We start from the raw sequence: 26,304 nt of genomic DNA, 5'->3' as shown, positions 1-26,304 counted from the left end.
TTCAGTAACCTCCATTTTAAAAGCTGCAAGGTTTGAAACGCTTTCTTCACTTATCTGTTTGATAGCGCTAAGCTCCAACATTATGGGTTCCAGCAGTTCTTAAATCTCATTTGGAGCCACCATTTTATCAGTGTAGTAGGTCTAGTTTTATTTTTTTCGCGTTAGAGCCTGAGATGTAAGATGAGTCTGATTTACCATTTTTGTTAGTTGACATGTCCCAGAGTGAATAATGCCAATTTGTGATGCTTTTAGTTGTTCAACTTGTGCAGGATAGAGGAGTTCATGCACTAAACTTTCGTCTTCCATATAGCTAGGCTCCACCCCTCCACGTAGCTAGGCTCTGGTCCCCAGAGCAGTTTACATAATTGAAAGGAATGCCGATATTAGATAGGTCAGTTAAGGAACGTTAGAAATAGAAATAAAAGTCCTACAGAGGAATTAGCTGGAAGGCATGAAGGGTGGCATAAAAGGAGAAAGGAGGGCACCCCCATCTGCTAGTGAGAATCCCAAGCATCAGGGCTGACATTAAAAAAAGCTTGGATGAAAAGTTAGGTTTTTAATCCCATTCTGAATTTAGTGTGAGAAAGTTTAGAGTGAAGGTGCAGAGGCAAGTTGCTCCACAAGGAGGGGGGGGGGGGGGGGAAAGCAATACAGAAAAATGCAGACTCTCTTGTGGATTCAAAGCCTGCTTGAAAAGTGGAGGGAACAAAAACACGAGATTCCAGAGCTAAACAAACAGTTTGCGCTGGAGTGTAAGGTGCAATGGGAAAGTTAAGATAAGATGGGGTATTAGAAGAGTATTTTAAATTGAATCCTAAAGATAATAGGAAGCGTTTCAGTTGGACCTTTTTTAACATAAAATGCAACATTAAACTGAATAATAAACTAAAAACTATCATCAGTTTTGCCCATCATTATAAAAAGTTCTTGCAGCTGCTCTTAGCTTTTTTCTTCTGCTTTTAGTAGCCATCGTTTTCCTTGTTTTCTGTCTGTGTATATCTGTGTGTGTCACTATGAGGGGCATTTTCGACCGGGGACTCCCATCTCTAAGGGCGCCCATCTCCGAGGACGGCACCGCGAAGGGGCGGGGCCGATCATATTATCGAACGAGATGGGCGTCCATCTTTCATTTCGATAATACAGTTGGGGGCGCCCAAATCTCAACATTTAGGTCAACATTAAAGATGGTCGACCTAAATGCTGAGATCACTGGATTTAGAGATGGGCGCCCTCAGTTTTCGCCTATAATGGAAACCGATGGCGCCCATCTCAAAAACGAACAAATCCAAGGCATTTGGTTGTAGGAGGGGCCAGGATTCGTAGTGCACTGGTCCCCCTCACATGCCAGGGCACCAATCGGCCACCCTAGGGGGCACTACAGTGGACTTCGCAAATTGGTCCCAGATGCTGAGCCCCCCAACCCCCCCCAAAACCCACTCCCCACAACTATACACCACTACCATAGCCCTAAGGGGTGAAGGGGGCACCTACATGTGGGTACAGTGGGTTTCGGGTGGGTTTTGAAGGGCTCCCATTTTCCACCACAAGTGTAACAGGTAGGGGGGGGGGATGGGCCTGGGTCCGCTTGCCAGAAGTCCACTGCACCCATTAAAACTGCTCCAGGGACCTGTATACTGCTGCGATGGATCTGAGTATGACATTTGAGGCTGGCATAGAGGCTGGCAAAAAAAAGTTTTTAAAGTTGTTTTTTTGAGGGTGGGAGGGGGTCAGTGACCACTGGGGGAGTCAGGGGAGGTCATCCCCGATGCCGTCTGGTGGTTATCTGGTTAGTTCGGGCACTTTTTTGGGACTTGGACCTGAAAAAAAGGGGCCAAATAAAGTGGACCAAATTCTCGCCAGGAACGCCCTTCTTTTTTCCATTATCGGGCGAAGCCAGCCATCTCAAAGCACGCCCCCATCCCATCCCTGTCCCACCTTCGCTAGCCTACCGAAACACCCCCTTGAAGTTTGGCCGGCTCCACGTCGGAAAGCAGTTGGCGCCAACCAAAATCGGCTTTCGATTATACCGATTTGGCCAGTTTCAGGAGATCGCCGGCCATCTCACGATTTGTGTCGGAAGATGGCCGGTGATCTCCTTCGAAAATAAGCTGGTATGTGTGTATGTATCTTTTGGTTCCATGTGTCTGTAACCAGGAGATTACAGAAAAGGGGAAATACAGTTTAAACAGATCAATGTCCTAACATATTTCATTGTATCAAAGTTTCTATGCTGTAAAAGCTGGGATTGCTTCTCCCATATAAATACACTGGACCATCTTTGATGGTCAGCTTGTTTCTCTAGATTCCTGATTCTGATCTGCCCATTTTTAACTCAATGGTAGCAATTTTATAACAGCTCTTCCTTTTAGGTGTGCTGCTGCTGATGCAGTGTGGATAGCACCTATTCTATAACAGCATCTGGGTGCCTAGATTCCATAATACAATACTAGTGTAAGTCAGTGCACCTAAATTTATGCACCTATAGTCACACCAGCCTTAGACCTTACAGTATCCTGCAAGTTACTACTAATAATAATTTCTATAGCACTACAGCACTGTACACTTGAACACAGTCCCTGCTGGACAGAGTTTACAATCTAATCAAGACAAACAGGACAAATAAGGGATAAGGGAATTACTTAAGGTGGGAATTATAAAACAAACATGCAGGGCCTGTCTTAGCAATTGTGTGGCTCTGTGCAGACCAGTTCAATGAGCCCCCTGCCCACGCTCGCCACCATAAGCCATAATTTATCAGTTTAAAAGGAGGTTTAGATCTCTCAGAACCCCACCTCACCCTATACCTTGATATGCATCCACCATGTTTCAGTAGAAAGCGACAGAAAGCAGCAGCAATTTTCATATCCTGTCAGCTGCCGAGCCCAGAGCTTCCTTGCTGCTGCATCCCACCCTTGCAGAAGAATGAAGTGACATCAAAAGTTGGTGGGACGCAGCAGCGAAGAGGCTTTGGGCTCGGCAGCTGACAGGATATGAAAATTGCTGCTGCTGCCTGATACTCTCTACTGAAATATGGATGCACATTAAGGTATGGAGCAGGGAGGTGTTCCGAGACAGGAGGACAGACGTGCCAGAGATGCGGGGCCTCTAGGAGTGCAAGAACCTGTGCGACCGCCCCTGCCTAAGACTGGCCCTGCAAACATGGGTACTGAACAAATGAATAGGAATAGTAGCCTCAAAAAGGTAGGCTTTTAGCCTAGATTTGAAGACGGCCACAGCTGAAGCTTGATGTACTGATTCAGGAAGTGTATTCCAGGTGTATGGTGCAGCAAGATAAAAGGAAAGCAGTCTGGAGTTTGCAGTGGAGGAGAAGGATACAGATAAGAGATTTACCTGATGAACGGAGTTCTCAGGGAGGAGTGTAGGGAGAGATAAGAGTGGAAAGGTACTGAGGAGCTGCAGAGTGAATGCACTTGAAAGTCAATAAGAAGAGTTTGACGTGTGTGAAAATGGATAGGGAGCCAATGAAGTGACTTGAGGAGAAGGCTAATATGAGCATAGCGACACTAGCAGAATATAGGTCATGAGCAGAATTTTGAACAGATTGAATGGGAGAGATGGTTTAGTGGGAGACCTGTGAGAAGCAAGTTGTAGTAGTCTAAGCGAGCGGTGATAAGAGCGTGGATAAGGATTTTGGTAGTGTGCTCAGAAAAGAAAGGACTCAGTTGCATGCTTTTAGTGGGAGACATCCCCATGTCCCACCCATACTTCTATGTGTATGTCCTCTTGCAGTTATGCACTATAGCACTTACCCACACTTTTACAGAATAGTGCTTTAGGGTTTACATGCAAAAAGTGCTATATTTCCCTGCATTTACATGTTCAAGGAACATATTTACTGAGCTGCATTAGCTGCTAACAGGACAGTTAACACACACCAAGTTAATGCTACTACTACTAATCATTTCTATAGCGCTACTAGATGTACACAGCACTGTGCAGTGCCTTAACAATTAACAGATTACAATTCATGCATTAACACTTGATGCAAGATGGGGTGGAGAATGGATGGGAAGTGTGCCTTAGAGTCAGTGCAGAGGTAGTTAATGCACATTGTCTGTTCAGATGGCAGATAATATGGCAGAGTTGAGAGTATAGGAAAGAAATTTTGGTGCTCATTTTCAAAGCACATAGACTTAAAAAATTGCATAGAGGGGCATAATCGAACGTTGCTGGCGAAATAGGTCGCCGGCAATCTATTTTGTCGGCGGTGCAACAGCTGGCCGGAACCGTATTTTCGAAAAAGATGGCCGGCCATCTTTTTTTCAATAATATGGTTTAGCCCGGCCAAATGCCAGACTTCGCCGGGTTTGAGATCACCGGTTTTGTTTTTCAGCGATAATGGAAAAACCTGCTGGCAATCTCAAACCCGGCGAAATCCAAGGCATTTGGTCATGGGAGGAGCCAGCATTTGTAGTGCACTGGTCCCCCTGACATGCCAGGACACCAACCGGGCACCCTAGGGGGCACTTCTAAAAATGTTCAAAAAATACACGAATAGCTCCCAGGTGCATAGCTCCCTTCCCTTGGGTGCTGAGCCCCCCAAATCCCCCCCAAACCCACTCCCCACAACTCTACACCATTACCATAGCCCTTATGGGTGAAGGGGGCACCTACATGTGGGTACAGTGGGATTTGGGGGGTTTGGAGGGCTCAACACTTAGCACCACAAGTGTAACAGGTAGGGGGGGGTGGACCTAGGTCTGCCTGCCTGAAGTGCACTGCACCCATTAAAAACTGCTCCAGGGACTTGCATACTGCTGTCAGGGAGCTGGGTATGACATTTGAGGCTGGCATACAGGCTGGGAAAAAAAGGTTTTTATTTTTATTTTTTTTGTGTGGGAGGGGGTTGGTGACCACTGGGGGAGTACGGGGAGATCATCCCCCATTCCCTCCGGTGGTCATCTGGTCAGTTGGGGCACCTTTTTGAGGCTAGGTCATGAAAATAAAAGAATCAAGTAAATCCGGCGAAATACTGCTTAACTCTGCTTTTGTTTTTTCCATTATCCGCGAAAGCCGGCCATCTGGTAGCCACGCCCATGCCCGCCCATGTCCCGCCTTCACTATGCTGCTGACATGCCCCCTTGAACTTTCGCCGGCGTGGCGACGGGAAAGCGGCGATGGTGTCAAAAACGCTGCTTTTGATTATACTGATTTCGCCGCTTTTGAGAGATCGCTGGCGATCTCCCAATTTATGTCGGAAGATCGCCGGCGATCACTTTTGAAAATAAGCCTGATAGTAACCTATGTAACTTTGTAAGTCTATGTGCTTTGAAAATGAGCCTCCACATCTGCATTAATTGTATAGAAAGATCCTGGGAACTCTCCAATAATTAATGCAGATCTTTTACTATTACCCTGTAGCAACTGAAAAGCCTTTCTGTACTTTAATAAATAGAGGCTTTTATGATCTGCAGTTTTGACCTTGTTCTTGGGTGGCATTCAGCTGAAATCTTGTGAAAGGGGCAGCTCTGCTGTGTGGCAGTCAGTTTTTGACATATGTGAGTAGTTCGTGTTCTTATTATGTGGTTTTCTCTTTTTACTATACCATGTGTGGATTTGTAAACCGCTTCCGATATTCTTCCAAGCTTTGGGACTCAAAGCTTAATGTTTTAGTAAACAGTACACACATACGACCATATCAGTATACAGTCAGAACATAAAAATCTCTGGTATCAAAGTGATTTGATTTGTGTAAACTTAAGATCAACAATTTTGACATTCAGCTTTACAGTAAAAAAACAAAAAAAAAAAAACAAAGCAAGATTATCCATTAATTATTTATTTATAAGAATTTCCTAAATTGCCGATGATGGAGTGTATAGGAAACTAACTGGTCTCCCTTAAGCACAGGGTCAACTTCAGAAGAGTACTCAGCAGGGAGGGCATGGTTCAGCCTGGGGCAATAAAATCCAAGAGTACAGACCTCAGGAAGGCTCAAAATAGGAAAGAACAGCCCCAGAGAACACCTCCAGAACTTCCCCCAGATTCTATATATGGCACCCAAAACTGTGCACCAAAATTTGGTGTGCATCGGGTGGATTCCATAATTGTGCGTGCAATGTAATTGACAAAAGAGCAGTTAATTGGCAATAATTGGGTGCTAATAATCAATTATTGGCATTAATTGCCAACAAATAAAATCTACTTGTGCATCTTCATAGTTGGGATTCTATAAAGATGTACACGTAAATTTTCCATGTGTATCCGAAAAAGGGGATGGTCATGGGAGGGCCATGGGCGGATTGGGGCATTCCTAGAAATTGCACCCAGTGTTATAGAATATGGCAGATCTGTGCCTAATTTACCCACCTGTTTACAAAGCTGTGCTAGCGGCTGCCAGTAGGTAATGCCGACACAGCCCATCTTTGATTGGGCTGTGTCGGCATTGTCAATCAGCTTTGTAAATAGGGGGGTTGGGTAGCAGACGTTTTCCATCAAACTCAGTCTTTTCCTAAAGCTCCTGACTGAAGGAGAGGAAGCTGTCTTTGAGCCCAGAGAGTCAGAAGAAAAATATGGAATAAATCACACTGCAGTCACTAAGGACCCAGTGGCATGGGCGTAGTTTGGGGGGTGAGAGGGGCATTGCCCCCCCTTAACAAGCTTCCCTTACCTGGGCAAGGACATAAGCACCCAGCCAGTGGCTTTTCCTCCTGGCCGCTGTTGTGATGGCCTGGAGACACCACAAGCTTCCGTGCTCTGCCCTTTTAGTCCCTGCCTTTCGCTCACTCTCTCCACCCCACCCCCCACTGCTACCTAAAGAACCGCAAGCTTCCGTGCTCTGCCCTTCCTTTCCCTTCCCCGCCTCTTGCTCACTCTCTCCACCCCCTCAGCTGCTACCGCCGCAGCTGCAGCTACAAAGCAAAATGAAAATGTGTGCGGGACCGTAGTCCTGAATGCACCGCTGCTACCAGCTTCCTTTCTTCTCCTCCCTCCCCACCTCAAAATGTAAGTTCCTGTTTCCATAGAGGAGGCGGGAAGCTGGCAGTGGCGCACGCACCATGCTGGCCCAACAGAAGCACCCTAATTCTAGAAAGTTGGGCACCCAAATTTGCAACTAGCATGTAAATTTGCACATGCAAGTTATAAAATAAGGTCAGTTGCACATGTAACTTAATTTAATGAGCTGATAATTGCTATTAACGAGCAATAGGCAATAATTGGCATAAATAGGTGCTAATTGGCACCAATTAGCAGTTAGACGCTTAACTGCCTTTCGTCAATATTCTAAACGTTGTGTGCTCAAATTCCAGAGTATGCAACTTCAAAGAGGACCTGGACCTGGGAGGGGCATGGGTGGGTCAGGGCGTGTCAGGCAGTTATACTTATGGGTTACAGAATACTAGCATTTATGCGCCTAACTGCCTACAATTAGGCTTGAGCATTTACACTAGCCATTGAGCTGAATACATACGCTAGTATTCTATAATAGCAGTTGCGTGCAAAACTGCCATTATAGAATTTGTGCTTAGTGCATCATCCTGGTGCCTACCTTTAGGCAATCTATATAGAATTCCTCCCCCTCCCCCAAGGATCCAATGGCCAAATTATGTGGTGGTTCCTGAGCCTCCAGCCCATCCAGTTTACTAAAAAAGACACCCCCCCTTACTAGGCAGGCCAGGAGCACCAGAATGTAGACTTCCTCTCTAAGGAAGTAGCCCCCACTGATGCAGGCATTCAACAGGGCATGGATGAGCTGAGGGGGAAGGAATATTATGGAATATATAGGAAACTGTTGGTCTCCCTTAAGTACATTCCCACCTTTAAGAAGCCAAGTTCTAGGTACCCAACAGAGAGGGCGTAGTTCAGCCTGAAGAGCTAGACACAAGCCAGGGAAGCCCATGAGTCTGGGAGTATCATGAGGCTGCCATGAGAGGTTGCAGTACCCATTTTGTAGAAGCCACCACAAGGGGCAAGGAGCAAAAGGGTATCGCTCCTGCCCCAATGTCCCCACTGGACCACCAGGGATACAGGTAGGCCCATGGAGAGCCTATGGTTGTGGCATGCCGGGCGGGGGGGGGGGGGGGGTTGGGGGTGTCATTTCAGGGGAGAAGGGGATCAGAAGTAGTCTGTGGTTGCGGAAGCGGGGGGGGAGGGGTCAAAAGGGGGATCGGAGGGCCTTGGAAGGAACTGTAGGTTACGTGGTCCTGGCCGATATTCAGCTGGGACCCACATAGCTGTCTTATGCAGGCCTGAGCTGAATATTGGCCGGGACCCATATAAGCTCTGGTGGCCAGGACACCCAAAATTAGATCCGGATATTCAGTGCCAGTGCCCACACATGGTCCAGCACTGAATATCCAGGGCTAATTTAGCCAGAGACACTACACCTTTTTGTGGATTTACTTCTGATGATGCTATTAAGTAAGCCTCCAGGCCTACAGCAGTAGCTTGATAAGTACAATCTATTTCTATGAGGCCCATTCCTCCATCTTCTCGGAGAATGTACAGTCTTGGCACATACTGATTCTTATAAATGACTTTGTGACATGGAAGAGTTTTCTTCTTCGTACATCCATTTTTACAAGATCTTAAGGAGGCCCATTTCAAAGCTGTATGAGAGTGCAGGAATTGCCAGCTGACTAATAGCTTGTATCTTATTGCATGATGTTAAAACTGGCTACCAGTACAATACAGGGCTAAATTTAAAACTCTATCAGGCTTATTATTGAAAGAGAAGGACGCCCATCTTTCGACAGAAATCGGAAGATGGGCGTCCTTCTCACAGGGTCACCCAAATCGGCATAATCACAAGCCGATTTTGGGCGTTCCCAACTGCTTTCTGTCGCGGGGACGACCAAAGTTCCTGGGGGCATGTCGGAGGTGTAGCGAAGGCGGAACTTGGGCGTGCCTAACACATGGGCGTCCTCGACCCATAATGGAAAAAAAGGGCGTCCCTGATGAGCATTTGGACAACTTTACCTGGTCCAGTTTTTCTTATGACCAAGGCACAAAAAGATGCCCGAACTGACCAGATGACCACCGGAGGGAATCGGGGATGACCTCCCCTTAATCCCCCAGTGGTCACTAACCCCCTCCCACCCTCAAAAAAGAACTTTAAAAATATTTTGTGCCAGCCTCTATGTCAGCCTCAAATATCATACTCAGGTACATCATAGCAGTATGCAGGTCCCTGGAGCAGTTTTAGTGGGTGCAGTGCACTTCAGGCAGGCAGACCCAGGCCCATCCCCCCATACCTGTTACACTTGTGGTTGTAAATGTGAGCCCTCCAAAACCCACCAGAAACCCACCGTACCCACATCTAGGTGCCCCCTTCACCCCTTAGGGCTATGATAGTGATGTACAGTTATGGGTAGTGGGGTTTTTTTTTGGGGGGGGGGGGTTGGGGGCTCAGCACACAAGGTAAGGGAACTATGTACCTGGGAGCTTTTTCTGAAGTCCACTGCAATGCCCCCTAGGGTGCCCAGTTGGTGTTCTGGCATGTCAGGGGGACCAGTGCACTACGAATGCTGGCTCCTCCCACGACCAAAGGGCTTGCATTTGGTCATTTCTGAGATGGGTGTCCTTAGTTTCCATTATCGCCGAAAATCAGAAACGACCAAGTCTAAGGACGACCATCTCTAAGGACAACCTAAGTGTGAAGATTTGGGCATCCCCGACAGTATTATTGAAATGAAAGATGGACGCTCATCTTGTTTCAATAATACGGGTTTCCCCGCCCCTTCGCCGGGACGTACTGCGATTATGCCCCTCCCCGTCTGATCTTCAGGGCCTCTACATGAAATGACCCAGAGTACCTGAACAATAGGATGATCCTCTGTACGCCTCCAAGGACACCAAGGTCCTCTCATGGACTATCACTAACCACACCCTCTCCAAAAGACATTACACGATGTGATACCCACAAGCAAGCCTTCTCCGGAGTAGCCCCCACACTCGGGAATGCACTCCCTGAAAGGCTCCACTTAACACAAGACTATCTCTACTTCAGTAAGCAGGTTAAAGCTTGACTCTTCAACCAGGCCTTTAATGGAAGAAACAACTAACTTGTTAGTCTCGTACACACACACAAGGAGTAACATGGGCTGCACATACTGCAGCAGGATATGTTTATCCACTTCTACCCTAGCTGAGATAATATTTAACCATCTCTCTGACCTCATGTGCAACTTTCTTTAAATTAGTCAATTTATTTTCTAACTCCTTTTATTCTCTTACCTATCTATATGTTCCATCATTGCTTATACCCTACACTGTCAATTAAAATGTTCTATTATGTACTATGCTGACATTGTAAGTAGTATACAATGCCATACCTTGTATTGTTATTTGAATATTTTTCCTGCTGTAATTGTCTATTGCTCATGTTTGATTTATTCTTACTGAATTCCTTTAAAAAGGGGGTAAATAAATCCTAATAAATACATAAAACATTCTTCAATATCAATTTTAATTCCTTATAATATTCTTTACTGATTTTGTCTCTCAGTGATGTATGCTAGATTGTTGCTCTTATATACACCTTGGGGTCGATATTCAGCCAGTGACACTCAGCTTTTTGCTGGCATTATGCTCGGAAATTCAATGCTGAGCCATGTCCAGGCTGTTTCCTAACTCTTTTGTTGTTAGTTCAGGGTATTCTATAACTTTCATGTTTCCTTTTTCCAAAATCTCCCTTACATAGGACAGCCATTCTGCTTCTCAACTGATATGCCCAAACAACCTGACAAAGGCAGCCCCTCAACAATTCACAAAAGATCTCACAGAGCACCTGAACTACATGCTACAAAGCGGACTCTTCCCAAAAGACCAAGGAAATATTTTACTCACCCCTATACCCAAAGATGCAAAAAAAAGCACAAGCGACTTAACCAACTACCGCCCAGTAGCATCTATCCCACTGACAACCAAATTAGCGGAAGGATTGGTAACCAATCAACTCACCGACTACCTAAATAAATTCTCCATACTACACAAATCCCAATCAGGATTCCGACCTAACCACAGCACAGAAACAGTGCTAGTCACTCTTATGGCTAAATTTAAACAACTGATCGCAACTGGCCATAACATTCTCCTACTACAATTCGATATGTCCAGCGCTTTTGATATGGTTGACCACGGAATATTACTACACATCCTTGAATACTTTGGAATTGGAGGCAATGTCCTCAAGTGGTTCAAAGGCTTCCTAACCACATGATCTTACCAAGTGATATCCAACTCTACCACTTCAGACACATGGACACCTGAGTGTGGAGTCCCACAAGGATCCCCTCTCTCGCCGACTCTCTTCAACCTAATGATGACACCCTTAGCCAAACTACTATCCAATCAAAACCTCAATCCATACATATACGCAGATGACGTAACGATATACATACATAAGACTTACTGGAAATTACCAACGACATCAATCAAGGTTTCCATATCATGCACTCATGGGCGGATGCATTTCGGCTGAAACTAAATGCAGATAAAACGCAATGCTTCATACTCACCTCACAACATAATAAGAACAAATTCACCACCATAAACACGCCAACTCTATCCCTTCCTATATCGGACACACTGAAAATTCTTGGAGTGACCCTCGATCGACATCTTACACTTGATAATCATGTGAAAAATACAACTAAAAAGATGTTCTACTCCATGTGGAAACCAAAAAGGATAAGACCATTCTTCGCAAGGACCATTTTTCGCAACCTGGTACAATCACTAGTGCTTAGTCATTTAGACTACTGCAATGCATTCTACGCAGGATGTAAAGAGCAAATTATCAAGAAACTGCAAACCGCCTAGAATACCGCAGCCAGACTTATATACGGCAAAACAAAATACGAAAGTGCAAGGCCCCTAAGGGAGAAGCTACACTGGCTCCCACTTAAAGAACACATCACGTTCAAGATATGCTCCCTAGTTCATAAAATCATTCACTGAAATGCCCTAGCCTACATGACAGATCTTGTAGACCTGCTGCCTAGAAACTCTAAAAGGTCATCTCGAACATTCCTGAATCTGCACTTCCCCAGTTGTAAAGGCCTAAAATATAAACTAACGCATGCGTCAAACTTCTCCTACTTGAGTACACAGCTGTGGAACACACTACCGCACAGCTTAAAAGCTACTTACAAACAAGCTAACTTTCGGAAATCCCTGAAGACTCATCTATTTAACAAGGCATACCAACAAGATCAACAAGTAGAAATGTAGCACAAAGCAACCTTACCTATCATCAACAATGCCCCTGCTCATTCCTACTTACTCGAATCTTGATCTAGACCTATTAACAATATGTTTTCTACTTATTCTAATTTGCTCAATCTTCGATGATACTACTTTCCAACTAACATTAACAGCTATTTACTATTTTACTATCTACTAACAATAACACATTGTAAGCCACATTGAGCCTGCAAAGAGGTGGGATAATGTGGGATACAAATGCAATAAATAAATAAAATAAATAACCTTCAAGAGAGGGGGATAATTAGCTAAAAACAGCTCTGAGAAATTAGAAGTAATAGTTACCCCCAAATAGACGATACCTCCCTTTACCCATTTAAAAGAAAAGGATTGCTGGAGTGACTCCAAGACCTGACGAGAAATACCAATCGCGAGAGCCTCAGATTTACTCACATTTAGTCTAAAACTTGAAACTTCAGAGTATAACGACAATGCATTCATCAGGTTCGGTAATGAAATTAACGGTTTAGTCAGAGAAAGAAGCACATCATCAGCAAAAACCGCCAAAAATAATCCCTCTCACCAACCCGCATACCAGATATATTTGGGTCCGACCTAATATACATCGCAAGTGGCTCCATGACCAACGCAAATAACAATGGGGAAAGAGGGCACCCTTGTCGAGTCCCTTGAAACAAAGAAAACATCTGGGAGTTACCACCATTAACCCGGACACATGCTCTTGGTGAAGTATATAAAGCTTGTATCCATCTACAAAATCCCACACCAAAGCCAAAACGGTCCAGCACTTGAAACATAAAAGGCCAATAAACTCTATCAAAAGGCCTTTTCAGTGTCCAATCCCAATAAACAAACAGGCAGATTGAGTTTCTTAGAGACATGAATCAAATTAACCATTCAACGAATATTATCCATTGCCTGTTTCGGATGAACCCAGTCTGATCTGGATGAATCAAAGAGGGCATGACATTTGCAAGACGATTGGCTAGGACCTTTGCCAAGATTTTTATATCAGAGTTTAAAATAGAGATAGGGCGGTAAGATAGGGCGTTCCATCTTATCCTTACCAGGCTTAGGGATAATCGCTATCCATGCTTCCATCATGGAGAGAGGAAAATCACTGCCTACTAAGGCTTCATTTATAATCTCTGTCAAAATAAGAGCCAATTCCCCCCAAAATACCTTATAGAAATCATTGGGTAACCCATCAAGCCCTGGTGATTTACCAGTTGGAAGAGATTTAATCACCTTGGAAACCTCCTCAACTGTGACCCGTCCATCCAGTGCCTCCCTCTGGACTGCTGTCAGCTTAGGAAAAGAGCATGCCCCCAGAAATTTATGGGTTGCTTCGGGATTGGACACTATATCTGAAGTATAAAGTGATTGATAAAATGACTGGAAATTTTCTCTGATCCGCTTTGAGTTGGTCAACATCTTGCCCACCGTGTCACGTACTTTAAGAATAGTCCTGTCCACCCTAGACTGTGTCAGTTTAACCGCCAGAGCCCTACTCGTTTTATTACTACATACAAAATTAGTAAGCTTCTGCTGATCATTAAGAAATTGTAACTGATCGGAATAGATCTGATCAAGCTTCAGACGTAACGCTTGAATTTCCCTCAAAGTTGTGACAGAATGAGCGAACTTATGGCTCTCAGTTAAAAGATTCAATTGTGTTAAACACCTGGCAACCTCTGCCCTTTGCTGTCTGGCCCTGAAGCTAGTCTTTTGGAGGAAATAACCCCTAGAGACCACTTTGAGCGCATCCCAAACAACACCCAAGGAGGGAACCGAATCCACATTAAGCTCTAAATAATCTTGTAGAATCTTTCGGTAACCAGCTAAAATTTCCTCCTCCTTTAACAAAGTAGTATTCAGCGACCATCTCCTCTCCCTCTCCTCCCCACGAAGCGAGGGAAGACAAACCCAAACAGGTGCGTGATCCGACAAAGTAGCTGTTCCAATGTATGAAGTCCAACCAGCGTGAGTTAGTGAGATGTCTACAAAAATATAGTCAATACGGGAATAAGTATCATGTGAGTGAGAATAAAACAAATAATCCCGTGCCCCCGGATGAGAGACACACCATACATCAGATACTCCCAAATCTCTAGCAAATTTATTCAAGGCCTGGGAAATCATAACATCAACTCCAGAAGATACCCCCGACCTATCCAACACTGGGTGTTGCGTGGCATTGAAGTCCCCCCCCCCCACCCACAATAACTTTCCCTGGGGGACAGGAAGTAAAGTATCCAACCAACTGAGCCAAAAAAACCCTCTGCCCCTCATTAGGAGTATAGACCGAGGCCAAGGTTACAGCAAGGTCACCCAGTAATACACTCAAAATCAAAAAACGCCCCTCTCTATCTCGCTTCGTTTTCACCACCTGATACTGTAATGATGAGTGGAGCAAAATGGCTACTCCCCTTTTCTTAGAACCATCTACTGCTGATGAACAGAAAACATTGGGATACTGAGGATGAGATAAAAAGTTTTCATGATCCCTTCTCAAATGTGTTTCCTGGAGAAACACCACCTGCAGCTGAAAATGTGTCAATTCTTTAAACAGTTTCTGGCACTTTTGTGGAGAATTCAGGCCTTTCACATTGTAAGACAAAAATTTTAAATCAGTCATCAATCAAACCTCTACCAGGCATGCAAACAGCACACACAAACAACCTAGGGAGCCCCCCACCAAGTGTCAAAGCAAAATTGCCCCCCTGACCCTGCGCCTCAAGTACCCCCTTACCTCCCCAAAACCCACAGACCCTCCCCTCTCGCTCCCTACCCACCCACCACCCTGAAACCCCCTCCCCCTTCCCCTCCCCCCTCACAAACCTCAAACCCCCACCAGACAATGCCAAATGGCCCTGAATGGGACTCAGAAGGAAAACATGCCCCGTATCAAACAACCCCCCAATCCCTCCCCCACGCATTCCCCTCAAACAAACCTTACTTCTTTTAAACTACCATCCAGCTAACAATTTTACTCCCAGCTACAAAGCTCCTGAATAATTAACACAGAAACTTGCCCCAGTTTGTTATACCAAAACCCCCTATCAGGTTCAAGGCAACTTAAGAACACACTGTCCACTCTACTGCCTTCATTTCTTGGCCTTGTGGGTGACTCTCTTCCACTTCTGCAGCTTAGCTTTAGTTGAAGGCGCCAAATCAGACACCAAAGCCGATGACTCAACCAAGCCCTCCTCATGCAAAAGTTTCCATGCTTCTGTCACCTTCCGAAACCATTCTTGCTTTCCCTTAATATTGAAGCACAAAGCAAATGGAAAGGCCCACCTGTAGGCAATCTTATTTTCCCCCAAGATATCCAAAACTGGTTTCATTGCCCTTCTCTGAGTCAGGGTAAAAAGTGAAAGGTCTTGAAGAACTGTCACCCGTGCATCATTGTAATCCACTGATGATAACTGCCGGGCCTTCAGCCAGATCTGCTCTTTCACTGCATATGAAGAAAAGCAGACAATGATGTCTCTCGGCCTATTTTCCAAGGGTTTACCCAACGCTCTGTGGGCCCGATCCATTTGTACTTCCAAGGCCTCCGAGACGTCCCCCAGAACTGACCGACAAAGCAGTCTCACAATGCCAGCAATCCGTCACTCTTAGGGACCCCCCGAAACCGAAGATTATTTCTCCTACCTCGATTTTCAACATCATCAATTTTAAACTGTAAGTCCTCCGTCAAAGCACTAAGCTGTGTGATTCGGGTGTCCACCAGCTCTGCCCGCTCCACCTGTTCATCTGCTCGCTCCTCAAGGGACTCGACCCTGCCCCCCAGCTCATTAATGTCCAGGCATATTGCATCCATGTGCTCCAGAATTTCCAGCTTGGAAGCTTTTATATCTGCTTTTATTTCATCCAAACATTTTACCAAGTCCATAGGGACCCAAGATGACAGCAAGCAGCCTGCCGGACCCTGCAAGAGGAGAAGCCGAGTCGGATCCCGAAGAACCGCCCGCCTCAGGCAACATGTGGCGTGGGAGCTACAAGACTAGGCAGCCATTCGATCTCATGACGTCACTTCCTCCTTCTCCTCTTCCTCTTTAAGTGGCATTTTAATATGCATTTTGTGAGGAATATGAGGGTGAGAGGGAGAAGGAAGGCACATGGAGAAACGAGAAGGCTCGAGAGGGAGGGGGACTGGGTAGAGAAAGGAAGGAGTCTTTTCCTCTGGGGGATTGGAGAAAAGGAAAAAACTACAATTCCCAGCAGCCCCAGAGTAGGTCCCATGGTAGAAACAGGGACTTCAATCCCCAACAGCCCCCAGAGGAGGTCAGGAGAAGGGCAAGAGAAGGGAGTTGGAAAAACCTGTCCAGAGAGCCAGGATGAGGGAAGGAGTTCTGAACCTGCCCAATCAGGCAAATGGAGAGCAGCTGAGCAATGGGTGTAGGGAGGAACCTATGGACTGGCAAGGGGAAGAAAAGGGGGAGCAACTAGAGCAAGAGGAGCCGATGGAGATTGCTGCTCTGACTAAACTGGAAGGAGGTGAAACAGGAGAGGGCTGCTCGGGAGGAGAGCCTGGTAGAAGAAGGGAAAAGGTGGCTATCCCACGAGGGGAGCTGAGAGAACAGGTTTACCATGGAAGGGTCATGCGGGTGGTAGTCAGGGTATAATGCTGGCCTGGTTAGGGAGGGACCCTTGCCACTCTCCCTAGGTTGATTTCTTTTGAGAGGAGGAGTGGTGGTTTTGGGCATAACTGCTATACATGAACTGCTGGGAGTTTGAACCCTTTCTGAACTGCTGTGTTTGGGGAATTGTTTGGCCTAACTGCTGACATGAACTGCTGGGGAGGGTTTGAACCCTTTCTGGAGCTACCGTGTTTGGAGAATTACTTTGCATACCTACTATACATGAACTGCTGGGAGTTTGAGCCCTTTTTGAGCTATCGTGTTTGGAAAATTGCTTTGCATAACTGCTTTTATGCATAGAAGTCATGGTGTCTTATACTGCTAATTTTAAAAAGGGGGTTGGTGAGGGGTGTGTGATATGGTGGTGGGCATGATGTGTGGAAATATTTTGCCTTGCTCCCCCATCCATACCTAGCTAGTCATCCTGTTGCCACCCTAAATAATTTTATCTAGATATGCCAACGTAAGGCAGACAGATCTCTTAGTGGAGAACACAGACATTTCCTCTTAGTGGCCACAAGTACAGGAAGACTGCTCACTTAGGCATTGGTAGTCTACCAGTGCAGGCCAGCCCACTTCCTCTGATCTGATTCTTTCAATAACCACTTCTGAAAAGACACTGCTGAGCCAGCTACAGTCACGCAATCTTCTGCCTGCTACAATCTACAACTCTACCAGAGTAATCTACAACTCCACCAGAGTCCTTTAAAGGGCTGGCACAAAATGCCTAGCACAAAGCTTGCATCTTGAGCCACAGGAAGATAAGATTTTATAACCCAGTAACTGCCTTTTAAACTTGGGAAACTTTGTTAGGGCTACAAATATATGGATCTTTTTATTATAATGTATTTTATATGCAGCAGGGCCCATAGGAATAAAATAGGTCTTGTGGTAGATAACACATGTTAATCTGTAATAAAAGCTCCCTCCCCCCCCCCCCCCCCCCCCCCCACACACACACAGAGGGGATGGAAAAAGTAAAGTTATAACTCTGACAAATGTTCATCCAAGCAGCCCCTCAGACTGGTATAGTTAACTTGCATCATATGGGCAAGCCCAGTACCACAAATTAAGCAGAGGCAAATGCTGATTCCAAAAAGATGCAGATGGCAAAAATGTCAAGTTACCCAGTTCCAGGCTCAACACTTGCAGCACTGATTTCAATGGTCAGGATCATGCACTACAAATCCCACACTGCTCTGGGATATCATTTCAAAACCAACCTGGAGCTGGGTAACTCGGCATCTCTGAGATGTTGGTACTGTGATGCCAGGCTGCTTGAACACTGGATGATTCCTCATATGTAGCTTACCTACAATATATTAATCTGCAAGGAGGCACAGCTGGGAAATTATCCTTTTGTACATTATTTAGCATGGAAAAAGTGGTTGGGGAAATAGAGTTTGTTTTCCGTAAGCAGGTGTTTGAGTCATTTTTAGCCATATTAATTTTACTAGAAAATTATCAATGAACTGGTTGCAAATAATTGTGCAAAAACTATGCTCTCCTAGTTCATTGAGTTGGTTATGCAGCCATGGGTGGGCAGATCTACCAATGAACAAGTTATAAGGGAAAATATTCTTCCACATGCTTTATTGCCATGTGAATAGGTATGCATGCATGTAAGAGTGGTAATGTGAGTGAGGGCGGGCCTGGAGCCAAATAGAATTTATTATAAGTATCAGGTAGGGGTTCTGTTCTATTCACAGGTGGAGAGAAAATGAACACAAAATTGTTCCTTAGATATAACAAGATTCTCCAGTGGCCTGCTCCCAGTGGCATTCCTGGGGGGGGGGGGGGCGGTAGGTGCGGTCCACCCCGGGTGCACGTTGCTGGGGGGGGGGTGCCACGCGCCTGTCGGCGCCACTCGTTCTGTGCTCCCTCTGCCCCGGAACAGGTTACTTCCTGTTCCGGGGCAAAGGGAGCATGGGAACGAGCAAAGCCGACAGGCGCGCGGCACCCTCCACAGAAGGTAAAAATGCACCCGGGGGGGGGGGGGGTGTCATTTCGCCAGGGGGAGGTGTCGTTTCACCGGGGGGGGGGGGGGAGGATTGGCGATCCGCCCCGGGTGTCAGCCGCCCTAGGAACGCCACTGCCTGCTCCTGCAGGGCCACAGCAGTACATTTTACTTGTCTCTGGCCTGGTTCCCCAGAATTACCAATGTAGTAGTCTCTAGCAATTTATTTGGGTCAGAATCCAAAGTTGCAAGGTTCCAGGCTGAACTTGGCCTACCTGACTGTAGCAGTTGCAGTTCACACATATGTAGTGGAGTCAAATGCAGCTGGGAGTCGCCGCTTCCCTTTGAGTCCCTTTAACCTAGCTATGGCCTTAGCTTATATACTTACTGGATCATGCCCTCCTGGCTCCACCCCTCCCGTGCCACTTTCCCCCTGGGCAGGAATGTACATTTTAAGGTGACTGACACTGTGAGGGAGTGCTATCAAGGGAGAGGCACAGCATCCTATAGACTCCCTCACAGCAAGTGTACGTACATATAAACACACATTTTTTTTTATTGAACACGCTGCTGTTAAGCTGACATTCAGCTGAAGACAGCCAGAACACTAATAAACCTAGTTCCAAAAAGGCTAGACAAAATAAGGTGAAGTCAGCACCTTAAGAGCAGCCCAAAGGTCCAGACAAACAATCTGTTAGGCAGAAAGAAGCATGGTAACGGGCCAGGTCAAGGCCAAAATAAAAGAAAAAGTCTAAGAGAGCACAAAAAGGCAATAATGCAGAGGAAAAGAGAGGAATTACTGAACAGCTGGATGAAACAAAACAAGAAGTAGAAAGAGCAAACACACCAGAGACCAAACCCAAAGTATTATACCATCAGAAAACAGGGATTGATCTAATAATTCAATCAGCTGGGGTTGGCTCCTAGCAAACTAAATGGAGGTGAATCCCATGGAGATTTGGAAGGGGGAATGAGCATTCTGTAAAGCATCCAGCATATGTTTCAAGACTAACAACCTGGCTGTATCTCATTTTCTGAGTGATGGCTTCGGGAAGCCCAGGAATAGGTCTGGTATGCTGAACATGATGTAAGACTTGAACCAAATCCAGAGGATAAAGAGGCCTCTAGGAGCACGCTTATGATCATAACCTTCCTAATCCACTAAAGAGTGCAACTCTCCACAAAGTTTCATAGAATATAGGATTTTAGAGGTTGAGATTGTTACGCCCATTTTCCAGTAAAGGTGACAAAAGAACAACATGGTAGTTAAGCAGCAGGGCATGGAAATCTGAATGACCATGTATTATTATGGGTAAATCTATCTTGAAGGCTATATGGTTAACTTATTTGAGAACAGTAAATGGAACTGGAAACTTATAGTGTCAATTGGTTAATGGACTGGCAACTACCAGTTTGTAAGGTCCAAGTGTCTTGATAGTTCTGGTCCACCTAATTATTTTGGTTTTCAAAAACAAGTTTCTTTAGCCCATGGCTTCCCAAAACTGTCCTATCTACTCCATATTCTTTATTTGGGTAGGGGGTGATGAAGAGCTGGGCTCATTTATTACCTATTTGAATCAATGTGATGGCAATATTAATTTTGAAGAGCATATTGCGCTGGACCACATTAATTTCCTAGATATTATGATTATTCTGAGAGAGGGGAGCCTGAGTACTACTCTCTACAGAAAAGAAACTGATCGTAACTCGTTGTTACACTACAGAAGTTTTCACCTGAAAAATCTGAGGGATGGGATCCCTTTTGGCCAATTACTTAGGGTAAAAAGGTTATGCTCAGATGAGGATGATTACAAGGTGCAGGCAGCAAGTGTGGCTGATCGGTTTAGATGTAGGCAGTACCCTAAGCCAGTAATGAAAAAAGCCATTAAAAGGGCTAAGAATGTTCATAGAGACTGGCTGCTTACAGAGCAAATTAAAGAAATAAATGATCGTATTACTTGCATTCTGCCATACTCAAAACAAACTATGTTGCTACGCCATGCACTAGTTAAACATTGGGAGATTTTGGGTGTTCTTTCGGTCTTTAGGGAGCCCCCTCAAATATCATATAGAAGAGCTAGAAATCTTGGAGAGCTATTATCTAGGAATAAAAATGTTACGCCTGGGGCACCCTGTAATGGTGGCCATTCAAGATGTGAAAATTGCACATACTGTAAATATAGCATGTGCACTCACTGTGTTGCTTTGGGAAATGATGAGCGTTACTTCCTGAGAAATCAAACAGATTGCAATTCTAGCAAAGTAGTGTATGGTATAAACTGTCCCTGCGGTAAGTGGTATATTGGGTACACTATTAGGAAGATCAAGGTGCGAGTGGGTGAACATCTGAGTAATATTAGATTACAGAAATTGGAGGCACCTCTTGTAACCCATTGGATAGAAATAGGACATGATCCGGAAGTGCTTAGAATTATTGTTTTATACCAGCGTCATAATAATCGTGGGGGCAATGAATCTCAGAAACTGCATAGAATTGAACAAAAATATATTTTTCTATACAATACATTGGAACCTATAGGTCTCAATCGAGAGATTGAATGGGACTTGGTAAGACAGAATGTGTAATTAAGTGCGTCATTTCCTTAAGCCCCTTTGATTGGCTATATGGTGCCTTATATAGGGGCACTGCAATGATGTAGCGATATCCGGTTGAGAGGTCACAATGGAGCAGTTGGTCTGACTTTTTGATTCCCGGTAATGGCTTGCTATAGATATATATCTGCTTATGGTAAGTTGCTTGTATAATATATTCTATTGGAGGGGTATATTATGATAGTATTTGGTAGTAGTGGTGTATTATACAAACTTTTTTACACAGAATAACAGCTCCTGAGGATGCCAAGTGAGTGGCGAAACACTTGATTGAGACGCCAATTGTGCGAGACAATTGGTTGTGTCAAGCTGAGAAGAGCTGAGAATGAGAGGCAAAGAGTATTGAAACTGATTATAACTTTGATATGGCATTTGATGTGGACTATGAAATGAGATGAAAACCAAAAGGGATTGACCATCGAACTTGAATTTGTTGAGATTTGAACTCTTGTCCGTGGAGTTATAAGAACTGAAATACGGTGACTAGAGGTTGTTTAATGCCACCAGTATATTGAAGATATAATTGCAGGAGGAACTCCACGTGAGGATCCAATGGTTTATGTGGTTTCTCTACTGATGGTCACTCCTAGGTTTCAGAACTTGGATTTTAATTTTGATGTGTAGTATGAGTGGAGTATGAATGGTGTTTAACATGCTATTTTAGATGTGTTGTGATGTGTAAAGAATATTTATCATTGTATATTGATGTGTATTTGCTAATAAAGATTTCTTTGTAGATTGTATTGAAAGTTATATTTTCCTGATTTGTTAGTAATTAATGTTAGGAGGAAATTTAGACTATTTTGATTCCTATCTAGATTTTGATCTATCTACTCCACTGCCAGTTGGGTTTTTAGGCTATCCATAATGACATGGCATGAATCAGCTTGCCTTTAAGACCCACTATATGTTAACTTTTCAAATATATTCACTGTGGATACCAGAAAAATCCAACTAGCAGTGGAGCCGATAGGTCGGGCTTGGGAAGCTGTTCTTAGTTGCTTCAAAATGTCTGATTAGGTTAACATTTTTCCTTTGAAGGGGTCAGAAATTTGTAGCAGTAATCTGACTGTTGGAGTAACACAGGAAGGGTACAAAAGTGGAAGCATAATCAATGAAGTACACTGGATAGAAGAACAAGTGACTGGATAATTTGGTCTGGAGGCCTATGATGACAGTTAAAAGCTGGAACTAAGAGCTGTTAATGATTAACACTGAAATGCTAAGCATTTTCTGTTACATGTCTATAGATGTCCTGAATAGCAAAGTAAACTTTTACAGCTAGAATTCTTTTCAGGACTTTAAGGTAATAAGGTTGGAGAATGAGAACAGTTTTCAATATTTTATTTTATTTATTTATTTGTTACATTTGTATCCCACCTTTTCCCACTTATTAGTAGGCTCGAAGTGGCTTACATAGTTCCGGAGAGGTGGTTACAGACTCCGGTGTGAATACAGTATTACAGTGACAAGTACAGTAAACAAGTATTGGTAAATAGGTTGGGGTGGTTCAGACAAAATGTTAGGGTATGATCATGCGTCGGGATTGAAAATTGTCCGTTTCCTGTTAAACAATTACCCCCAGATTCTATATATGGCAACTAATGTTGCAAGCACAAATTTGGAGGTACAGCCAAATTGTGCATGCAACTTAATTGTTTGACAAGCCAATAGGCACCAATAATTGGCCAATAATTAGCAATTATCGGCACTAATTGGCACTAATTAGAATTTATACTCACAACTTTAAGTGTATTCTGTAAAGTGATGTGCGCAAATTCTAATACGCGGATCTCAAAAGAGGACATGGCAATGGGAGGGGCATGGGGAGGTCATGGGCATTCCTAGAAACTATGCACACTTTTATAGAATATGCCTGATCCACGCCTAATTAGGTGCGGCGTTAACACCAAGTTTTAGTTGGCATAAATGGTCACGCCTACATTTTTGTCTGTGCGCTATGCGTATTCTATAAACTGTGCTGAACATTAGGCACGGTTTATAGAACAGCAGTAAGCTTTTTTTTTTTCATGCCTATTTTTCCGGCACCATACATAAAATCTACTCCTTAACATGCATTATGTACACTAACACACATTAATGTGATTTAATGGAAATAAATGACAGAAGCCCCATTATTCACAGTGAGGTCTATATACTAACCATGCATTTAAATTAACTTGTTAATCTGCAATAATGTACATTAACTGGTTAAAACACATAAGAGTAAATGAGGCCCTAGCATCTCTATATCCTTGCGAAGTGACTTCATAAAAGTGCATTTCACACAAAATGTAATGAGAAATGCACAAAATCTCCAACGCACAGACATTTGTTGCTATCTTGCACTGAGTGCACATTTCAGAAAAGTACACTTAGCAGCAGCAAATGTTTGTGCAAAGGTTTATATACATTTTGTATTAATTTACTGCTGCAAGGCAAAATCATACAAAGCTGTTGATTAAAGCAAAAAGAGTGAAACTAAGTGTGTGAAAGTATCTTCATGGGTTCTTTTTCACAGAAGAAATAACTATAGCTCATAGATGAAGCTCCTGCACTGAGGTCTGCCTTCACCACAATGGTACCGCTAACCAGGGCTTTTTTTGAGGGGGTACTTGGGGGTACTGAGTACCGGCACCTTTTCTATTGTTTGCTAAAATTGACCCATGGTCCCCAAGTTTTAATGAAAGAGCTCAGGCCCTACACACCAAATCTGCCTTGTCATAGATTCTGTGACTGGTTGCAGGGGGGGCCTGGCTATTGTGGGGTGGGTCCCTCAGTGATCACCCAATCCCTGAAGGGTGGTCTGGCATTTGAGTACCGGCACCTTTTTCACTAGAAACAATGTACTGCCGCTAACCCATAGAGGTAGAATCAGATTAGAAATCAGCTTAGCTCACGATTGCTAGGTGTCAGCAGTACCATTTTGGTGAAGGCAGCTGTCAGTGGGGATTGCTTCTGTCACCATAACCCCCCTGGACCCACTGGGGGTGAGTCATGATCCCAAGGGGATGAGGGTGTCGATATGGATAAGGGGGGTGAGGTGGACTCTTACTTTTGCATGGGGCAGCTTTTACAAAATTTTAGACCTGCATCTGAGCTGTGAAGAGTGGAGGTATCAGGCCCATTAGGCCAGTGGGGCTCAAGAGGTCTCCCCGGAGAAAGGGATTCAGGAGGCCTCCCATTTGGGCTAGTGGACATTAGTGGACATTTAAGTTTGGCATGCCACCACTGTGCGAAGATTACCTTTAGGCAGTGGTGTGCTGGTAAATTTTTAACAACAGGCTGTCTCCCAGGTCCACCTCGGCGCCCCCCCCCCCCCCGTCCACCACTGCGCCCCCCCCCCCCCACATCCACCTCTGCACCCCCCCCCCCAAAATTGCAGAGCTGGCTATAGCCAGGGGGGGGCAATGCATTACTCTCTTCAGGGAAAAAAATTTAAATGATCCCAGGTTCCAATCTAATTCATGTTTAAAATGGGATAAAATGCCATAAGTAAGTAAATTAATATAAACTTTTAACGTTCAGCACCTGATTCTCAAAGTGGACATATTCCAAACACTATAATGAAAATAAAATTATTTTTTTCTACCTTTGTTGTCTGGTGACTTTGTTTCTCTGATCATGCTGGCCCAGTATCTGATTCTGCTGCTCTCTATCTGTTCCCTTGACTCCGTTTCCAGGGCTTCCTTTCCATTTATTTCTTTTCTTTCCTCCTTTCTTCTTCATTTCTGGTCCTCCGCAGACTTGACTGTACAGTGGATCCAGCTTCTGCCTATTTTCTCCATCCATGTGCCGTTTCTCTCCTCACTTCCTTTTCCCTCATCTAATCTCCTTCCTCTATCTTCCCTCTATGTCCAGCATTTCTTCTCTCTCCCTTCCCTCCCCTCCATCCATGTCCAGAATTTCTCTTGCCCTCCCCTCCATCCATGTCCTGAAACTCTCCTCTCTCCCCTGTCCCCCTCTATCCATCCATACCCAACAATTCTCTTCTCTCCCCTGCCCCCCTACCCATCCATGCCCAGCAATTGTCTTCTCTCCTCTGCCCCCCTCTATCCATCCATGCCCAGCAATTGTTTTCTCTCCCCTGCCCCCCTCTACCCATCCATGCCCAGTAATTCTCCTCCCTCCCCTGCCCTCCCACTCCCATCCCGCTCCCATCCATGTCCAATGATTTTCCTCCCTCCCCTGCCCTCCCGCTCCCATCCCGTTCCCATCCATGCCCAGCAATTCTCCTCCCTCCCCTGCCCTCCCCTCCTGCTCCCATCCACACCTAGCGATTCTCCTCCCTCCCCTGCCCTCCCCTCCCGCTCCCATCCATGCCCAGCGATTTTCTTCCCTCCCCTGCCCTCCCCTCCCATCCATGCCCAGCAATTCTCCTCCCTCCCCTCCCCTCCAGCTCCCATCCATGCCCAGCGATTCTCCTCCCTCCCCTGCCTTCCTCTACTGCTCCCATCCATGTCCAGCAATTCTCCTCCCTCCCCTGCCCTTCCCTCCCACTCCCATCAATGTCCAACGATTTTCCTCCCTCCCCTGCCCTCCCCTCCCGCTCCCATCCATGTCCAGCGATTCTCCTCCATCCCCTCCCCTGCCCTCCCACTCCCATCCATGTCTAGCCATTCTACTCCCTCCCCTGCCCTCCCCTCCCGCTCCCATCCATGCCCAGCAATTCTCCTCCCTCCCCTCCTGCTCCCCTCCCGCTCCCATCCATGTCCAATGATTTTCCTCCCTCCCCTGCCCTCCCCTCCCGCTCCCAAACATGCTCAGCGATTGTCCTTCACCCCCACCATCCCCTCCCACTCTCATCCATCTTTTTTAAATACCTCCTCCGTTGAAGCGCCGCGTTAAAGCCCTGCTACCCGTCTCTAGCTTTCCCTCCCTGTTTGCTTCAGTTCATGA

General features: G+C 45.1%; 1 protein-coding gene across 1 annotated transcript in view; it reads right to left on the bottom strand.

The window, feature by feature from the left end:
* AHRR (aryl-hydrocarbon receptor repressor) overlaps window positions 1-26,304 on the bottom strand; it is a 392,606-nt gene that overhangs the window by 197,305 nt on the left and 168,997 nt on the right. The window contains exon 3 of the mRNA XM_030190015.1: window positions 5,153-5,194. Within this exon, the coding sequence (XP_030045875.1) occupies window positions 5,153-5,194 (42 nt within the window). The remainder of the gene's footprint in view (window positions 1-5,152; window positions 5,195-26,304) is intronic.

This window comes from Microcaecilia unicolor, chromosome 1 (assembly GCF_901765095.1).
Source record: "Microcaecilia unicolor chromosome 1, aMicUni1.1, whole genome shotgun sequence".
NCBI lineage: Eukaryota > Metazoa > Chordata > Amphibia > Gymnophiona > Siphonopidae > Microcaecilia > Microcaecilia unicolor.
Note: the sequence above shows the minus strand (reverse complement) of the source record. Positions and strands in the feature narration are given on the sequence as shown.